General features: G+C 41.9%; 3 protein-coding genes across 4 annotated transcripts in view; 2 read left to right on the top strand and 1 right to left on the bottom strand.

The window, feature by feature from the left end:
* Positions 1-213: 213 nt before the first annotated feature.
* On the top strand, positions 214-2,316 carry znf593 (zinc finger protein 593). Of its 2 annotated transcripts, none has more exons than XM_039008871.1 (4): positions 214-309; positions 659-876; positions 982-1,044; positions 1,226-2,316. In XM_039008871.1, the coding sequence occupies exons 2-4, from the start codon at positions 677-679 to the stop codon at positions 1,350-1,352; spliced, it is 390 nt and encodes a 129-aa protein (XP_038864799.1). In that variant the 5' UTR covers positions 214-309; positions 659-676; the 3' UTR covers positions 1,353-2,316. The 2 variants fall into 2 exon arrangements, with proteins under 2 accessions (XP_038864799.1, XP_038864800.1); XM_039008872.1 differs by having other exon boundaries at positions 223-366.
* Positions 2,317-4,558: 2,242 nt separating this feature from the next.
* Positions 4,559-10,507, top strand: selenon (selenoprotein N). Its single transcript, XM_039009301.1, has 12 exons — positions 4,559-5,021; positions 6,215-6,332; positions 6,451-6,581; positions 6,883-7,095; positions 7,350-7,474; positions 7,560-7,697; positions 7,868-7,949; positions 8,792-8,980; positions 9,145-9,250; positions 9,525-9,637; positions 9,996-10,097; positions 10,299-10,507. The coding sequence occupies exons 1-12, from the start codon at positions 4,800-4,802 to the stop codon at positions 10,464-10,466; spliced, it is 1,707 nt and encodes a 568-aa protein (XP_038865229.1). The 5' UTR covers positions 4,559-4,799; the 3' UTR covers positions 10,467-10,507.
* A 1,081-nt stretch (positions 10,508-11,588) lies between these two features.
* si:ch211-15d5.11 (nuclear receptor coactivator 7) overlaps positions 11,589-19,192 on the bottom strand; it is a 28,619-nt gene continuing 21,015 nt past the window's right edge. The window contains exons 13-16 of the mRNA XM_039009300.1: positions 16,671-16,823; positions 16,236-16,331; positions 15,696-15,769; positions 11,589-12,509 (exon numbers count right to left, since the gene is read on the bottom strand). Of these exons, the coding sequence (XP_038865228.1) occupies positions 12,374-12,509; positions 15,696-15,769; positions 16,236-16,331; positions 16,671-16,823 (459 nt within the window). The 3' untranslated portion in view covers positions 11,589-12,373. The remainder of the gene's footprint in view (positions 12,510-15,695; positions 15,770-16,235; positions 16,332-16,670; positions 16,824-19,192) is intronic.

Below are 19,192 nucleotides of genomic sequence, written 5' to 3' on the forward strand. Positions count from 1 at the left end.
TATATGATCTGTAACTCAGGAAAATCGTTGAAATCGTATATTTTAGTTAGTATAGTAGTATATTAGTATATTTCCCGCTCCTCCGTGCAGGAGACCTGCTGTACCGCCCGTTTGCACACAGGCCTACTAATAACATTTTAGGCTGTGTTCTAGCTTCCTCTAGTGGCGTGTTTAGGTACAGCATGTTGACCACGGCACGTTGACCCGGATATGATTCCGTCAACAAACACGTGTGAAAGATTCTAGCAAGCTAGTTAGCCAAGCTAAAAAACGAACAGCACGGTTTTGTGGAAAAAAATTATCGACAGGGTGAGTTTAATACTGTGTTATGACAACAGAAAGGTCTTGCAATCATTTTTAACTAAGGTACGTTAAACTCGTTTTGAAAAGTGTTATTTATCGCGTAGATTAAGATTTTGATTAGAAGACTGTCTCAGTAACTGCTGTAAACTAGCTAACGTAGCTACTACTAGATAACTAGCTAGTTAATGTTTATATCAAGTCAAAAACTTAACATATGGCAATTTTGACAGTCAAGTCAGACAATATGCCAATGGTGTTGTAAATTGCTTGTAAACGTAAAGCAGCCTGCGTACATATTAATCCATGCAATAGAATAGCAACGATTTTGCAATCACCCATTATATTATTCCAATAGGTATCATCTAGCACCACCATGGGGAAATCCAAACAGATCGGAAACCACAACAGTACCAGGAAGAAGAGTATTGGCAAGACATGGAAGACAAAGAATTATAAGAAGCACTTGGACGAAATCCATGCAGACATGAAGCCCTCAGCTGCAGCCAAGTTGCTCAAACAGGAGGTGGACTATGATGTCACTGGCAGTGCCCAGCACTACTGTTTACATTGCGCGTAAGCACTTTTATGCTCTTTCTTGCATCTATCCAAAAGGTTCACATAAAAAAAAATGTGGCAACTTGAAAGCCGTAATTTAATGTGCGTGTGTTTTGTTTACAGACGATATTTTATTGACGTGAAAGCCCTGAAGGACCACTTTAAAACCAAAGTGCACAAGAAACGGTAAGATCCTCACTTTTCTTTTGAAGCAGACAACTGTTCTTTGAATAAATGTGGATACAGTTCCTGTGACACACCGTCCCTCCCCCCAACATCCTAGTAGTATAACTTTGTAGCTGGGCATGTTGATGATGTTGTGATGACTAAGCAGCTACATTTCTTCACTGTCCAACACTCTGTTCAGGATTAAGCTGTTGAAGGATGAACCCTACACTCAGGCAGAAGCAGATAGAGCTGCAGGTATGGGTTCTTATATACCTCACAAAACCGTAGAGGTGAAAACACAAGAGGTGGAAGAGAAGATGGACTGAATGTGGACTGCCGTTCTTTAAGAACGTCTTACTTTTTGGTGACTCTGAACTATGGACATTGCTTTACATAAATGCATTACCCATATATATATATATATATATATATGTACATGCACCTGTAGATATGTAATGTCTGTGGCGCAAAATGTGAACTTGTTGACAGAAACAATAATAAACTAAAAGGAAATGGAGTTTCTGTTTTAGACATTTTTCTTTTCTTTTGTGTTATTGACTGTACGTTTTGTTTTTGTGTAACTCTGTTGTCTTTGTCGCACTGCTTTGCTTTATCTTGGCCAAGTCGCAGTTGTAAATGAGAACTTGTTCTCAACTGGCCTACCTGGTTAAATAAAGGTGAAAAAAATAATAATTTACAAAATAATTTGTCATTCTGGCAGCAGGCTTGAGACAATCTAGTGACAAATGCAAAATGTTTATACAGTCTGTATTAAATGCCTGTGCAACCCGTAAAACATTAAATATAGCTCTGAATTTAGAATACACTGTATAGACCAACTCAATAAATTGCTTGAGCTTGTCATTTGAGATGAAATGCTACTGTAAAGCAGTTTGTGCTCCTATAATTCACTGTTACCCTTAAATCCAATTATAGTACCATTCCGTCAGTGTTTAGGAAGTATTTTTGTTAACACTTTCATGGATTTTACAATGTGTTGTCATGGAGGTTTCAACTTATTGAGCAGTTGCGTTCTGTTTATTATTGGCACCAATGTCAGAAATGTATTTGTAGCAGCAAGAAGCCACAGATGTTTTGGGACAAGCACATCCAATACGGAAAGCCGTTTTAACATAAATTCATAGAATTTTTTGATATCAATAATTGTATTATGTACATTTTGTTGATTTAAAGGAATTCTCTATATATACACACCACTGTTCAAAAGTTTGGGGTCACTTAAAAATGTTTTTGAAAGAAAAATCCCTTTTTTGTCCATTAAAATAACATCAAATTTATCAGAAATACAGTGTAGACATTGCTAATGTTGTAAAGGACTTGTAGCTGGAAACGGCAGATTTTTTAAAATGGACAATCTACTATCTACAGAGGCCCATTATCAGCAACTGTCACTCCTGTGTTCCAATGGCACGCTGTGTTAGCTAATCCAAGTTTATCATTTTGAAAAGCTAATTGATCATTAGAAAAGCCTTTGCAATTATGTTAGCACAGCTGAAAACTGTTCTGATTAAAGAAGCAATAAAACTGGCCTTTAGACTAGTTGAGCATCTGGAGCATCAGCATTTGTGGGTTTGGCTCAAATTACAGGCTCAAAATGGCCAGAAATAAGTACCTTTCTTCTGAAACTCATCAGTCTATTCTTGTTCTGAGAAATGAAGGCTATTCCATGTGAGAAATTGCCAAGAAACTGAAGATCTCGTACCACGCTCCGTACTACTTCCTTCACAGAACAGCGCAAACTGTCTCTAACCAGAATAGAAAGAGGAGTGAGAGGACAAGTACATTAAGAGTGTCTAGTTTGAGAAACAGATGCCTCACCAAGTCCTCAACTGGTGTAACGGATGTGAAATGGCTAGCTAGTTAGCGGTGGTGCGCGCTAATAGCGTTTCAATCGGTTACATCACTCGCTTTGAGACCTTGAAGTAGTGGTTACCCTTGCTCTGCAAGGGCCGCGGCTTTTGTGGAGCGATGGGTAACGATGCTTCGTGGGTGTCAGTTGTTGTGTGCAGAGGGTCCCTGGTTCGAGCCCGGGTATGGGCGAGGGGACGGACGTAAAGTTAAAACTGTTACACTGGCATCTTCATTAAATAATACCTGCAAAACAGCAGTCTCAACAGTGAAGAGGCGACTCCGGGATGCTGGCCTTCCAGGCAGAGTTCCTCTGTCCAGTGTATGTTCTTTTGACCATCTTTATTGGTCAGTCTGAGATATGGCTTTTTCTTTGCAACTCTGCCTAGAAGGCCAGTATCCCGGAGTCGCCTCTTCATTGTTGATGTTGAGACTGGTGTTAAAGGCTCTGCATGGTCAATCTGGACTCTGCAGTGGCCTTACTACATTTACTGCGATGGGGCTTCTGCAGAAGGCAGAGCTTTCATGCTTCGGGAGCAGAGCAGAACTTTTGTGACAGAAGTGGTCAAGGAAGTGAGTTTGTGTTTATACAGGACCTCCGCCCCCCAACTACCGTCAACCAATCATGTCAATGAGGTGCAAAAAACATTTGGGAGGCGCAAGGCGATGCGGTACAGAGCTCGACTTGGCCTCCGCAAGCCTCCAGAGGCTCCGCAATTGTGTCAAAAACCTCTACCGAGCCTCCAGATCGCATTGCCAGAGCAAGCATAAATTGGCTTTAATGCATTAAGAGTTTACGTCATGTCAAAAAGGGGAAAAAATAGTTACTGATGTTATGAAATACACACGTAATTATTGATTTCGTGCCAGAGAATACAACTTTAGCGACATTGTTATAATGACCGTCACATATGTATTATTGGACTCTGGAGGAGCAGCAATAGATAGTATTTTTAAGGGGGGGAAATGTTTGTCTGCAGGGGGACTCGATCTCACCGCATCTAAAAAAAAATGGTAGCACAGAACATTAGCGGCTTCTACCACATGCGAGTGACGGTACTTTATGTAAAAAGTGGCGAATCGAAGCTGATTGATTTTCAGTGTTAATGAAGATAAATATATACTAATATATTCGGAATCCAGCAATTATTGATATAATGAATTATTAATAGAATTTGAAATGACTTATTTTTTTATATCGATAATTCGTTTTTATATAACAAAATTTAGATTTTTGATGGCGATAATTTAATTATTTTTCCATTGAATCCTATGGGGAATTATTGATATCCAGAATGTATCACAACCGGCCGTGATTGGAAGTCCCTTAGGCCGTTATTGTAAATAAGAATTTGTTCTTACTGACTTGCCTAGTTAAATAAAGGTTATATATATATATATATATATACATATATATATATTATTCAAATTATTGATATTGATAAAATAATTTCTTTGATATACATTTTTGAATGATTGATATCAAAACATACAATTATAGATACTTTTTTTTATATGAATATATGTTTAAACGGCTTTCCATTCATCCAATGTTCTCTGGCAAGTCCTACATATTATTATGATTATGATGAACCAAGCAGATATTCCAGCGAATAACAAAATAGCACACTGGCCCTTTAATGCTGTCTTGCCCCTCAGGGAATGTATTCGTTGAATGGAGAAGAAGAGATGTGGGAAATGAGAATATCAAACATGAATGTCGATACATATATAGCTAGCTGTTGGTTGCAACAGAGTAGCGATCGGGAAGTCGCGGATAGTTCTACCGAGTAGAGTACATTTTAACCGTAATTGGTAGCTGTATTTCCAATAGATAAAGGTACTTTGCGCTGATTGTCTTTCTAGAGAGCATGCCTGCGTTTGTGTAGGGGCGAGAGAAGGGAATGGCCGCGGACGTGGATAAAAGAATCCCGGAGGACAAGAAAGCTAGTTTGGGGGAGGATGAGCGTCTGGACAAATCTCAAGGCGGTGAACGACTGGCGCCTGGCAGGTCCAAGCGATCTTGGATCATTGGAGCAATGTCAACATTGCTTATGTTCATTATTGTTCCCCTTCTTGCCTTTGGTTATACATATTATCAGGACTCACAGCTACTTAAACGTCATGTAAGTTCAACATCTGTATCCATGTTTTACGCATCTTTTTCAGCAGATGTCTTTAGTTCTGCATCTGAATTGACTGCAGTGGTGTAAAGTACTTAAGTAAAAATATTTTAAGTACCCCCCAAAAAACGACTTTAGTAGTATCTCTACTTTACTATTTATATTTTTGCCTACATTTATTAAACTACATTCTTAAAGAAAATATTGTACTTTTTACTCCATACATTTTCCCTGACACCCCAAAAGTACTCGTTACATTTTGATAGGAAAATGGTCCAATTCACAGTTATCAAGAGAACGTCTCTGATCATCCCTACAGCCTCTGATCTGGCGGACTCACTAAACACAATTTAGCAATTCCATTTACTTTTGATACTTAAGTACATTTAAAACCAAATCTTTTCGACTTTTACTCAAGTAGTATTTTACTGGGTGACTTTCACTTTTATTTGAGTCATTTTCTATTAAGGTATCATTACTTTTACTCAAGTATGAACATTTTGTACTTTTTCCACAACTGATTGACTGTGATATAAAACATTAATTACCTTTGAAATTATCGCAAAGAGTGCATTTTCTCTGCCAAGTCTTGTGCTGATGGCAGTTATTTTTCTTCTTAACTGTTAAAAGTTATTCATAGTATTTGAAATCATGGGGCTTATTTTATTTGACATTAGAAATTGAACACATACCTTGCATGCCACGTATTGTCTTTGTGGGATCAAACACGTTAACTTTTTTTTTTAAAACTTTTTATTTTTTTTACCCAAAATCGTTTTATTAGGGGGTTGGATGTCTGCCACAGCTGGTCCCACAATCAACACCCCACTTACAGAAGTAGTTGTCTGGCTCACAAGTTGTTCTCCTTCTTCCATCCATTGAGCTAACATAAGAGAGCACGCAGTCAGTGTATTTTTGTGTAGAAGGGCCTCAAGGTTACAACATTCTTTTGGGAAACTAATCCCGTCACTTCCTTGGCATGTTTAATTTCACGTACACTCATTTGATAAACTGATATATTTGATTCTGCTTTCTTTATCCAAAACAATGTTTTAAAAATTGTAGTGTGCTTAGAGGTTTGTGTTAAAAAGGTTCACTCTGATCTGTCCCAGACATTGTCCAGGAATGTCACTGGAGCGTGAGAACTGACACAGTAAGACACAATAAGGAGCTCTTATTGTGTGTTCCTCCAACAGGAAGTGGCCTTGAAAGCACTGGGTACCGAGGGCCTCTTTCTCTTCTCCTCCTTGGACACAGACCATGACCTGTACCTTAGTCCTGAGGAGTTCAAACTCGTCGCAGAGAAACTCACAGGTTCACCACCAGCCTTCTTATGCACCCTAACACATTCAAATCCAAAATGCTCCATCCCCACAAACCCAACATGAATACACAGTCATTGGTTTGTAACCTTTTGCCTGCCTCCCTGCAGGGATCTCACCTCCAGCAGATTTTGAGGAGGAAGTGACCCATGACCCCAATGGAGAGACCCTAACCCTGGAGGCCAAGATGCGGCCTCTGCAGCTTGACACAATGACGAAGAGCAAGGACGGCTTCCTTGGGGTAATAAGAGTAGACCAGCCCAACACTCACGTTATAATGACAGTGATGTCTTACCTTACCTGTGCTTTACACTGAATTATAAGCTGGGTGGTTTGAATAGATAACACTCTACCTTGTAAACATTTTACTGCTTTCGAAGCTGTGTCTCTGAGTGAATTCGAAAGATGACCTACCAGTAAGTTGCTTTTATAAAAGGACTTATGGTGATAAATTACAGAAAATGGAGAAAAAGGTTCAAATAGACAGTCCAAGGCTTAGCAGAGAAAGCCTCAGATATCACAATTAGTCTCCGCCTTTCCAGGTTACTCATAGTTCCCTGAGTGGGCTGCGTTCCTGGCAGAGTCCTGCTGTGCCCTCCATGTCCTTCTCTGCCAGCCAGTTCAGGGCCTTCCTGCCCCCCAAAAACAAAGGGGAAGTGGGGGACACCTGGTGGGTCATTCAGAGTGAGCTCAACATCTTCACTGGGTACCTGCCAAACAATCGCTACCACCCTCCTGCACCACGAGGAAAAGAGGTACGGTTTTAGGAAGTGACTGTATCTGATCTTTTATATTCAGTTTGACTTTAACTGTCTAATACACTTGTTCATCACTCAAACTCTTGGCGACGATTATATATACATCTTTGGCGAAAACCAAGTGTTACTTTGACTATGAGATGATATTACAGCATAGTCTGTCAAGTGTTATCAGTAGAAAACGTAAAATGTCACAACTTGGTTGAAGGAAATACATGAACCTAGCAGTGACTGTATTTGTTTCCCCACAGGTTCTTATTCACTCCCTGCTAAGTATGTTCCACCCACGGCCATTCATCAAGTCCCGTTTTGCCCCTCAGGGAACAGTGGCCTGCATCCGAGCCGCCAGTGACTTTTATCTGGACATTGTCTTCAGGTGAGGGAACTCTGAGATTCCTCATCAAGCCTAGTCCATTGAGTTTACAACTAGTTACCATGTTATTACCCCTGTACCTCGACAGGATCCATGCAGAGTTCCAGCTCAATGATGTCCCAGACTTCCCCTTCTGGTTCACCCCGGGCCAGTTCACTGGCAACATCATCCTCTCCCGGGACTCATCCCACGTCCGACAGTTCACCCTCTACGTCCCCAACGACAGGTCAGTGAATAACATGGTTGACTCTGTTGTTGATAAGCAGAATTACCTCTGTAGTCTACAGACTTTGTGTCTTATCCATTCAGAGTAGACCTTTAGGATGATAGTAATGCTACTGATATATCCGTAAGTGAATGTAAGATGGCAGACACTGACTTCTCCCGGTCTCACAGGACTCTGAATGTGGACATGGAGTGGCTCTATGGAGCCACTGAGAACAGTAATATGGAGGTGGACATTGGATACCTGCCACAGGTAGGTTACTGTGCCTTGTCATGCTATGGCATACCAACATTTGATTTGGTGTAATGTGACATAGTAGGATGTGTTGTATTTGTTATGGGGATCTCTGTGGGTGTTTTGTCAATATGCATACTACCGTGCTCCGAGCACGGGACTGTCAGAGCATAAGTCCAAATCAAAGTATGCGACACGGAGCACAGAGGGCACTTCTCGGATGCATACTCCATTTGTACATATTTTGAAGCATGCATCGACGCAAGCTTCAACGGAAAGTATGCACAGAAATGACACAACCATGTAAAAAACAACTCAAAATATCTTGAAATCGATGGCAGAGAATATTTTAGCTGATGCAAGAGAAAATAAACTCCGACTTCGGAATGAAATGGTGCCCATTCACATCTCATATGTTGCATGACAACAATATTTTATCTTGATACATTAATAAATACACACTGTGTTAATTGTGGCATGTGCATAGATCTCAAGGCCATAGTAAGTAAATATGGCTAACAGGCTAGCTAGCTACCCACAAAAAATTGACAGCTAGTCATCTACCTTGCATAACAATAGTTGTACGTCGTTGCCTGTTAAACTACCTAGCTGATAATTATGAAGTAAAACGTTGGCTTTGTAGAACTCTTTTTTCGTCTCTATTGCCAATGTCCTGGCTGGAGGCAAGTTCAGTGAATGGGGAGGTGCAGCGTGAGGTAATACAGTCAGGGGCGTGCGAGTGCTTCTCAAATGGAATGTTTTATGCGTTCTCCACACTCTCGTACTCAAGAGAATGCACTCGTAGCATGAGTGTGGAGCACGGTAGTATTCATATTAAGAAACGTTGTGTGTGTTGTCAGATGGAGCTGCGGGCCGCTGGTCCATCCACGCCCTCCTTCATCCAGGATGAGGAGGGGAATATTATCGATAGCCGAGGGGGAGGCAGCGACCCTGTCCAGTTTGTCTTCGAGGACATCCACTGGACGTCTGAGATCAGCCGTGAGGAGGCTGCTCGCCGCCTCGAGGTCACCTTCTACCCCTTCAAGAAGGTACGGCTCAATACGCCTGCTCAGTTTTGTCCCATCTATTTAGGGGATTGTTCTAGTCACCTTTGAACTTCGGTCAGAACTTGGTAGTTCCCAAGCTCTCTCAAAAATAACTTGAGACTCCACACTATTGTGATGATGTACATCTCTTCTTCCATTGTCCACAGGTGTCATACCTGCCCTTCTCGGAGGCCTTTCAGCGAGCGCAGGAAGAGAGCAAGCTGGTGCACTCCATCCTCCTCTGGGGGGCACTAGATGACCAATCCTGCTGAGGTGAGATGGTTCACCTGTGACACTGTGCTCTATGAAGATAATAAGGATTATAATCTACCGTAGTGCTCACTTAGGGCCATTTTAAGTGATGAATTTACAAAGTATATCCTGTACCTGGGGGTCAAGGGGTGTCATCTTGGGGGGGTTGAAGTGAGTGACTAAGGGAAAGACATCCAGTTAAAGCAGCATAGCCTTACCTTTTCGAGCACTGAATATTACAATGTCTTTAGCTTTGCATCTGACCTTTTTGCTTCCTCCAAACACATTGTCACAGGTTCTGGGCGGACTCTCCGGGAGACAGTCCTGGAAAGTTCGCCCGTCCTGGCCCTGCTCAACCAGAGCTTCGTCAGCAGCTGGTCCCTGGTCAAAGAGCTTGAGGACATGCAGGTGAGTGAGAGGCCCATATTGCTCAGCCCAGCCCAGCTGGTAGGCAGTTTAATCGAATGACAGACTCATTGTAATGGAATGGATGGAAAGGTGTAAAACATGGAAACTATGTATTTGTTCCATTCCAGATATTACAATGAGCCCATCCTTCGATTTAAAGTGACACCAGCCACCACTGGCTCATCAAGGTTCAAGCCTAAAATAATGATACCACTTTAAATGGATAGTGTTCATTACTAAATCAAAGTTTATCTCAAGTGACCTAATGTTGAACATATTCCACACCATCTGTTGTTGAGGTTTTGTTGTCTGTTTTGATTGATGTGGTGGTAATGTATCCTAATAATCTTAATCTCAGGCTAACGAGCAGAACCCGGTTGAGAGTCAGAGGGCCCGCCTACACCTGGAGAAGTACAACTTTCCAGTAGAAATGATGGTGGCGCTGCCCAACGGCACTATCGTAAGTCCTTACAGTTCCATCATGTTTCCATCTCAACATCCCAGTTGTTTATCAACAACCTTTAAGTGGATACTTCACTTTGTTGATTCTGGGCATTGCTAAATAACCAGCTAACAAATTTAAAAAAGGGTTTGGAGGAAATGACAACAGCTTATGGAGGGTTGAAAATGACTTGAATCTCTAATGACTTAAATTATCTAGGTTCACCACATCAATGCTAACTACTTCCTGGACCAGACGTCCATGAAGCCGGAGGAGGAAGCTGCCACATTTAGCTTCTCTGGGGGGTTCGAGGACCCATCCACTGCCACGTACATCAACTTCCTCAAAGAGGGTCTGGAGAAAGCCAAGGAGCACCTGGCACAGTAAAGACGAACGGTGGTCAAAAGTGTGTGTAAAAACTAGAGTAATTCCTTTGTGAAGGATAATGATCAAAGAAAAAGTTAACTTGTGTGTAGGGATCAGATTCCTACAGTGCTGGCAGCTGTTCAGGTTGTTTTACTAGCATCCAACATGATCAGTATTACAACAACCTCTTCAAACGACAGTGGCCGCTATACCAGTTGAGCCCTTCTGAAGACATATGCTTTAGACAACTTAAAAAATATATATATAACTAAACTCAATACTCAAGTTGGTAGATGTTCTTTCAAGTTAACATGCTTCTAATCCCATTCCATATAATCACTAATGTTGCTGTTACTTACCAACTATTTTAAAGTACAATGTTCAGGGTCGGAACAGTGGCCAGGTTTCGAACATTGCTTTGGCCTCACCCACTAGTGGCTAATTAATTTGACTTATTTATGCTTCTGTTATCATGTGATAACAGTGAGTGAGATTTGCTTTGCTCAAACTTTTCTTTATATCTACATTTTCATATCAAAACAGACTGCACCATAATGCATTATTCTGTTTTATTGGTTATATCTCGCAATATGCAAAGAACCACACGTTTTATTTCTGTTGGAGGGGCAGGGCTGGTCAAGTCGTTTCCTCTAGAGTTTCAGCAGTTTGTGACGGCCTTGCCTGAAAGTCCAAAGTTGGCTGGGTAGGGCCTGATGTCATTGCTAAAGCTTCTGCAGGCAACACCCCCGCTCTGTTCCCCCGAGGTTGCCAACAGCTGTCATGGAAACCTGGAAACAAAGCTGTATGGTGGCACAATGTGTAATGTAATACTTTTGTTTTTTTATATTTTTTTAATGAAAGCCAACAGTCTTATGTTGACTGACTAGTTATTTCTTGACCATGAGATCAGAACTTAAGGGGTGACTACACCAAACATTATCTAAAAAATGAACTTGGAGGCAAGAAGAAGTTAATCATTGTGGATTCTACCACGTGTACATGTGATAAACTTTGAAATGGGTCATATATTAGGAAAGTGTTCTGTTTCTCCATCAGCCTCTTAAGTGCTGCAATGTAGGCAGCACATTTAGCCATTGCAAAGGTGAGTCATCCCCTTGAAATATGCTTTTTGACTGACAGTGGCAAATTGTCTGCAAAAAATAAAAATGGATCTTTACTAAAAAGTAGTCTTGAGTGAGCTTGCGCTGAACACTGGATGAAACCGATGTGTCCCAGAAGTATCAGATAAAGATGTTATAACATTAATAACCATTCGTGTTGTACTGTATGAACATTGATCCGAGTAAATCTTAGGTTGTATGTGGGTAACATGAAACATTTCTAAAGATACTAAGTTAAGACCCCCTACCCCCCCAGTTCATATAAGTTTGTCCATATGCAACAAGGGGTAGTAATTTCAGTTCCTCCAATTAATGAATTCATTAATTTTAAACTATGGTGCCAGAATAACAGTGCGAGTTGTGCTGGGGTGGAAATGCAGGCTTTCACATGCAGGCAGGCCTTTAGATGGGGAGATCCATTGTTAGGACATGTGAATTCCACCATAGAACAACAGTATCCACAATGCAGAGTCACCTGAAAGTGAGGACCATACCAACCTGTGGAAGGAGTGGAGGGGCTGCAACAGGACAAGTCTTCCAATGCAGTGAGGCTACAATCTCTGTCCCAAACCACCAATACCCCTCCACGTAACAGTTTGGTCCACGTTCAGAATATTCACAGTTGAGTTTCCAGCCCAAAACCACACAATTAAGTCAAAATAGTCAGGTACATTCAACAACTTATTGTACTAGAGTATATGGTTTCTAGAGTCCTGTTCTAGAATGGTTTTAGAGTCCTGTTTAATGCAGTGATTGGACAGCCAGAGAGAGTCAGTATGTGTTGCTAGGCGAGGTGAGTTCATGTCTTCACCAGAATGTCCACACCTCCAGCTCCATGACGTGGAAGTCGTCTCTTTCCGAGAGGCAGCAGTTGTTGAAGGTGTAACAGGGGCTACTCCTGCCCAGGTACAGCATCTCATCCAGCCACAGGCCAAAGTGACCACTGGGGAAGAGAGAGCGATAGAAACTCAGTTCCTTGTTCATTGCTTTAGAATAGAGTAAAGTGATGTACTTTCCTAAACATATTGACACATACTGTATATACACACACAAAAGTATGTGGACACCCCTTCAAATGACTGGATTTGGCTATTTCAGCCACACCCGTTGCTGACAGGTGTATAAAATTGAGTACACAGCTATGCAATCTCCAATGACAAACATTTGCAATAGAATGGCCTTACTGAAGAGCTCAGTGACTTTCAACTTGGCACAGTCATGGGATGCTACCTTTCCAACAAGTCAGTTTGTCAAATTTCTGCCCTGCAAGTGCTATTATTGTGAAGTGGAAATGGTAGGCCACACAAGTTCACAGAACGGGACCGCCGAGTGCTGAAGCATGTAAAAATCGTCTGTCCTCGGTTGCAACACTCATTACAGAGTTCCATACTGCCTCCGGAAGCAACATCAGCACAATAACTGTTTGTCGGGAGCTTCAAGAAATGGGTTTCCATGGCCGAGCAGCCGCACACAAGCCTAATGCCCTCGGTCACATCGACAGCGTCATTGCATTTTGGTACTCCAGAAGTACATTCATTTCCAATGGAACGCTGCGTTTGCCTTGCAGCATTGCGTTGCAGTGTCAGTTCGTTCTGTGTGGTGCATACGTTGGATTTATCGAACGTACAGTTTAAGTCGGAAGTTTACATACACTTAGGTTGAAGTCATTAAAACTCGTTTTTCAACCACTACACACATTTCTTGTTAACAAACTATAGTTTTGGCAAGTCGGTTAGGACATCTACTTTGTGCAGGACAAGTAATTTTTTCTGTAAAACATTTGCTTACAGACAGATTATTTCACTGTATCACAATTCCAGTGGGTCAGAAGTTTACATACACTAAGTTGACTGTGCCTTTAAACAGCTTGGAAAATTCCAGAAAATGACGTCATGGCTGTAGAAGCTTCTGATGGGCTAATTGACATCATTTGAGTCAATTGGAAGTGTACCTGTGGATGTATTTCAAGGCCTACCTTCAAACTCAGTGCCTCTTTGCTTGACATAGGAATATCAAAAGAAATCAGCCAAGACCTCAGAAAAAAATTTGTAAACCTCCACAAGTCTGGTTCATCCTTGGGAGTAATTTCCAAACACCTGAAGGTACCACGTTCATCTGTACAAACAATAGTACGCAAGTATAAACCATGGGACCATGCAGCCGTCATACCGCTCAGAAAGGAGACGCATTCTGTCTCCTAGAGATGAACGTACTTTGGTGCGAAAAGTGCAAATCAATCCCAGAACAACAGCAAAGGACCTTGTGAAGATGCTGGAGGAAACAGGTACAAAAGTATATATATCCACAGTAAAACGAGTTCTATATCGATATAACCTGAAAGGCCGCTCAGCAAGGAAGAAGCCACTGCTTTGCAACTGCACATGGGGCCAAAGATCGTACTTTTTGGAGAAATGTCCTCTGGTCTGATGAAACTGTTTGGCCATAATGACCATTATGTTTGGAGGAAAAAGGGGGATGCTTGCAAGCCGAAGAACACCGTCCCAACCGTGAAGCACGGAGGTGGCAGCATCATGTTGTGGGGTGCTTTTCTGCAGGAGGGACTGGTGCACTTCACAAAATAGATGGCATCATGAGGGAGGAAAATTATGTGGATATATTGAAGCAACATCTCAAGACATCAGTCAGGAAGTTAAAGCTTGGTTGCAAATGGGTCTTCCAAATGGAGAATGACCCCAAGCATACTTCCAAAGTTGTGGCAAAATGGCTTCAGGACAACAAAGTCAAGGTATTGGAGTGGCCATCACAAAGCCCTGACCTCAATCGTATAGAACATTTGTGGACAGAACTGAAAAAGTGTGTGCGAGCAAGGATGGCTACAAACGTGACTCAGTTACACCAGCTCTGTCAAGAGGAATTAGCCAAAATTCACCCAATTTATTGTGGGAAGCTTGTGGAAGGCTACCCGAAACGTTTGACCCAAGTTAAAGGCAATGCTACCAAATACTAATTGAGTGTATGTTAACTTCTGACCCACTGGGAATGTGATGAAAGAAATAAGAGCTGAAGTAAATCATTCTCTCTACTATTATTCTGACATTTCACATTCTTAAAATAAAGTGGTGATCCTAACTGACCTAAGACAGGGAATTTTTATGCAGATTAAATGTCAGGAATTGTGAAAACTGAGTTTAAATGTATTTGGCTTAAGTGTATGTAAAATGTTTTCGTCAAACTGTATGCGTAGATGGCTTGACCGAAATGGTAGCAGAAGGTGAATGTTTAACTTTTGTTGCACACATATCCAGATGATGCTGCATACCATTTTGCACAAAAGCACTGTCGGTGTGATCAATGCGTAAGATCACCATGCGCAACGCCAAACGTCGGCTGGAGTGGTGTAAAGCTCGCCACCATTGGACTCTGGAGCAGTGGAGTGATGAATCACGCTTCACCATCTGGCGGTCCGATGGACAAATCTGGGTTTGGCAGATGCCAGTAGAAAGCTAGTTGCCCCAATGCATAGTGCCAACTGTAAAGTTTGGTGTAGGAGGAATAATGTTCTGGGGCTGTTTTTCATGGTTCGGGCTAAGCCCCTTAGTTCCAGTGAAGGGAAATCTTAAAGCTACAGCATACAATGACATTCTAGACGACATTCTGTGCTTTCAACTTTGTGGCAACAGTTTGGGGATGCCCTTTCCTGTGTCAGCATGACAATGCCCCTGTGCACAAAGCGAGGTCCATACAGAAATGGTTTGTTGAGATCAGTGTGGAAGAACTTAACTGGCCTGCACAGAGCCCTGACCTCAACCCCATCGAACACCTTTGGGGGGAATTGGAACGCAGACTGTGAGCCAGGCCTAATTGCCCAACATCAGTGCCGACCTCACTAATGCTCTTGTGGCTGAATGGAAGCAAGTCCCTGCAGCAATTTTCCAACATCTAGTGGATTGCCTTCCCAGAAGAGTGGAGGCTGTTATAGCAGCGAAGGACCAACTCCATATTAATCCCCCATGATTTTGGAATGAGATGTTTGACGAGCAGGTGTCCACATACTTTTGGTCAGGTAGTGTAGCACCAACATGCAGTAAGTGTCAAGCAAACAGAAATAACATCAGCATCAAGAAAACCATAACCTAAGACATATTGGTATGACTCGGAGTGACCCCACCTTCCTCCTCCGATAGCAAAAGAGTCCAGGTCTCCCTTTATGAAGAAGGAGTTTTCTCCGGTCCACTTGAAACACTGTGGGACGTGACAAGGACAAAGTCAGTATAGGATAGCAACACAGGAGTACCCCTCTGTGCTTATGAATGACCTTGCCCTTCTGTAATGCTATGCATATACAGTACACTATTGATAGCAATGAGTTCCTACACGTTGTTTGTGCATAAAAAAGCAGAAAGGTACCTTTTTCTTAATCCACATTCATGCACTAATCGTTTACGTGACGTTGGTAGAGACCTTGATGTGAATAGTAATTTGGTTGCTATGGAAACTCCTGCAATATTATGTCAGCAAGATTTACAACAAACAGTATCGTCTTTTCAGTTAGTTTGGCAAAACAACAATTCTGCACCTATACCTTAAAAAGCCACATTTCAGATTAGAACATGTGGGAAAGAATTGTATGGCATTGGTTGTGAGTGTAGTGTATGCGTCATAGTGCGTGTGTGTCATAAGGTGTGTGTGTGTGTGTGTCTTGGCTGACCTTGAAGCGAGGAAGCAGCATGAAGAGGAATGTCTCTCCTGTGCCGTAGAAGGTCTCACTCGGCCTCAGAGGGTGAGAGAGGAAGCTCCCAAACACCTGGGGCACAGAGAAACAAACTTACCATTAAACAAAATACAACTCTCTGGTAACCAAACGAGACAGAGTTCATAAAATGGGGGACTTCATAGGTGACCACAACGAACTCTGTGGCTCCTGGAAAATCGGTATGTTATTCAAACTAACCCCACAGTCGTCTTGACCTGTGGGTGTCCAAGTTAATAGTGCAAATGAAATGAAAAGCAGGTAGTCTATGGCACACATTCTGTGTAATCTCTAACACCGAAGTCAGATAGATATTCAAAATATGGTGCGTGGAACATTAGGGGTGTCGTTTGTAACGTGAAAATAACAAATACGAGTATATAAAAAGGACACCTGATTAAGTGAGTCCTTGATGACCATGAGTACAGGCGAGTCGCTGCCTTTCAGCCTCCGGTAGAGGGACTTGAGGCTGGAGCCGTGACGAGACGTGCTGTAAGCCAGCTGCCACGTGTGGCCCACTGTCCTGGGTGGCAGTTCCACTGAGAGCTGGAGAAAGACGGACGGATGGAGAAGGAGAAAGAGTGGCGGGAGAGTGAGAGAGAGACGGAAGGGGCAAAAAGATAGGAGAATATACACTTATTACAAGTATAAAATGAGCGGAAAAGAAAGTGAAAGGGAGATAGTTGGTATCTAAGTGAATGAGACCGGAAACAATAAGCAACTTGCAGAGCCGACCTGCAGGTCTCATTAGCTAATGTATTGGTTCAAAGTGATCACAGCACTGCTCTGCTTAATGAATTTTTTATCTAACCTTTATTTACCTCGGCTAGTCAGTTAAGAACAAATTCTTATTTACAATGAAGGCCTACCCCGGCCAAACCCTAACCTGGACGACGCTGGGCCAAGTGAAGTAAAAAAAAAAACGTGATTTTCCTGTGTCCTGAGTGTACAAAATATTAGGAAAACCTTCTATTGAGTAGCACCCTTTGCCCTCAGAGCGGCCTCAACTCTACAAGGTGTCGAAAGCATTCCACAGGGATACTGGTCAATATGGACTTCAATGCTTCCCACAGTTGTGTCCAGTTGGCTGGATGTCCTTTGGGTGGTGGAACATTCTTGATACACACGGGAAACTGTTGAGCGTTACAAACTCAGCAGCGTTGCAGTTATTGACACACTCAAACAGGTGCGCCTGGCACCTACTATCATACCCTGTTCAAAGGCACTTAAATCTTTTGTCTTGCCTATTCACCCTCTGAAAATTATGATTATGCTCTTTTAGTGTAAGAGCTGTTTGAAAAGACCGCTTAAAATGGCTAATTGCTGCCTATTGTGGTGGGATGGAGTTTTGGCCTGTCTGGTGACATCACCAGGCGGTAAATTAGATAATAGATCATGTCCCCTCTACGCTGCACTCGTGTGTGACCGGTTATCTATTCCAGGAATGCCACACAGAAGAAATGCCAGGCCGCGCTGAGACGCAAGAGATTAAAATTCACAGAGTTCGCCCCATGAGGTTTGTGCTATATAGATCAATGTTTTTTTCTGTGATCGAATCAACATTATATCAGCCCCTCTTCAATGCAACAAACCAAACCAAATCTAACTTTGCAAGATTGAGTCTATGATTTTGTTGTAGGCAGAGCTAGAGCGCAACGGAGTAGAATTCTATTGGCGGGGGTAGACCACAAGCAGTCTTTCAATCACCTGCGAGTGAATGAGCTTTTCAGATCAGAGTGCATATCAGTGGATATTCTTTGCTAGTTAGCGAGTTATAACCCCAGTTATAGATAAGTATAGGTCAGCAATGGGGAGTTACTGCATCCTACAAGAGCACAAAATGTGTACTCTATATTTCAAGCTGTCTTTGAAAGACCAGTCCGGTAAAAAGCTCTTGTATTTTGAGACAGGCTTGAATATGTAAATAAGCCAATATGCAGAGGGTTAGTCTACATTGTTTTATTCTCTGTATGGTAATAATTATTATTTTGTAAAGTGGTTTGAAGTAGGTGACTGTAATTTACAGTCACCTATTTGGCCCATGGTGTTACAGGCCCTTCCTAATGTAAAAACCTTTTTAAAATCAAAAGCTATGTTGTGAGATTTGCTCCATTGGTTTTGTTGGTAGGCCAACAATATACTCAAATAGCTACAATAGTGTGTAAAACTGTAAGGGTACAGCCTCAGTGTTCACCGTAAACGCACGCCGGAAGTTGCACATAATTCCCACAATGTTCAAGTTTCTGCTCACAAGACCTACAATTTTCTCAGTGCCTCAAAAAAATTATAGGGAACATTGTTAATAGACACAATAATACAATAGAGTTCCAAACCCCTCTGTCAATAACAGTTCATTTTCAGTTTGCCTCTCCCCACTCAGAACACTCCTAGTAAAATTCTTACTTAAAAATTGCTCTTTGCTAAGAAGCTATATGTTTATTTTTGACAATTTTAATTAACAACAATCACAGTAAGGCACTTAATTGTTACCCAGAAATAATATGATGGAGATAAAAATGGCTATATTGGACCTTTATACCTGATCCCTTCCTACTTGACCCTCCATCGTGAAACATGGCCACAGTAGAGGTTTTGAATATTTTCAGTACTCAGCACGAAGGTTCAGTAAATGAATGGCACTGTGTTTGACTGAAGGCCAGTGCTGCTCAAGGGAGCCTGAGGCAGAAGTAGGAAAGTTAGGTTAAGTCTCAGACTCTGGATTTAACTTTAAACCCAGACCAGTCAACACATTTGTGGAACTAGGGGCAAGAAGAGTAACGTGCGCAATTTCTTCTATATGTGTGGCGCTGGCCAGCGACACGTCATGAGAAGCAGTCATTCATTTCCCATTTGGGATTAATTAAGTAATTGTCTCTCCTTCTTATCCAAGAATGGATGAGATCTGTGAATGATCT

The sequence above is a fragment of the Salvelinus namaycush genome, chromosome 15, assembly GCF_016432855.1.
Source record: "Salvelinus namaycush isolate Seneca chromosome 15, SaNama_1.0, whole genome shotgun sequence".
NCBI lineage: Eukaryota > Metazoa > Chordata > Actinopteri > Salmoniformes > Salmonidae > Salvelinus > Salvelinus namaycush.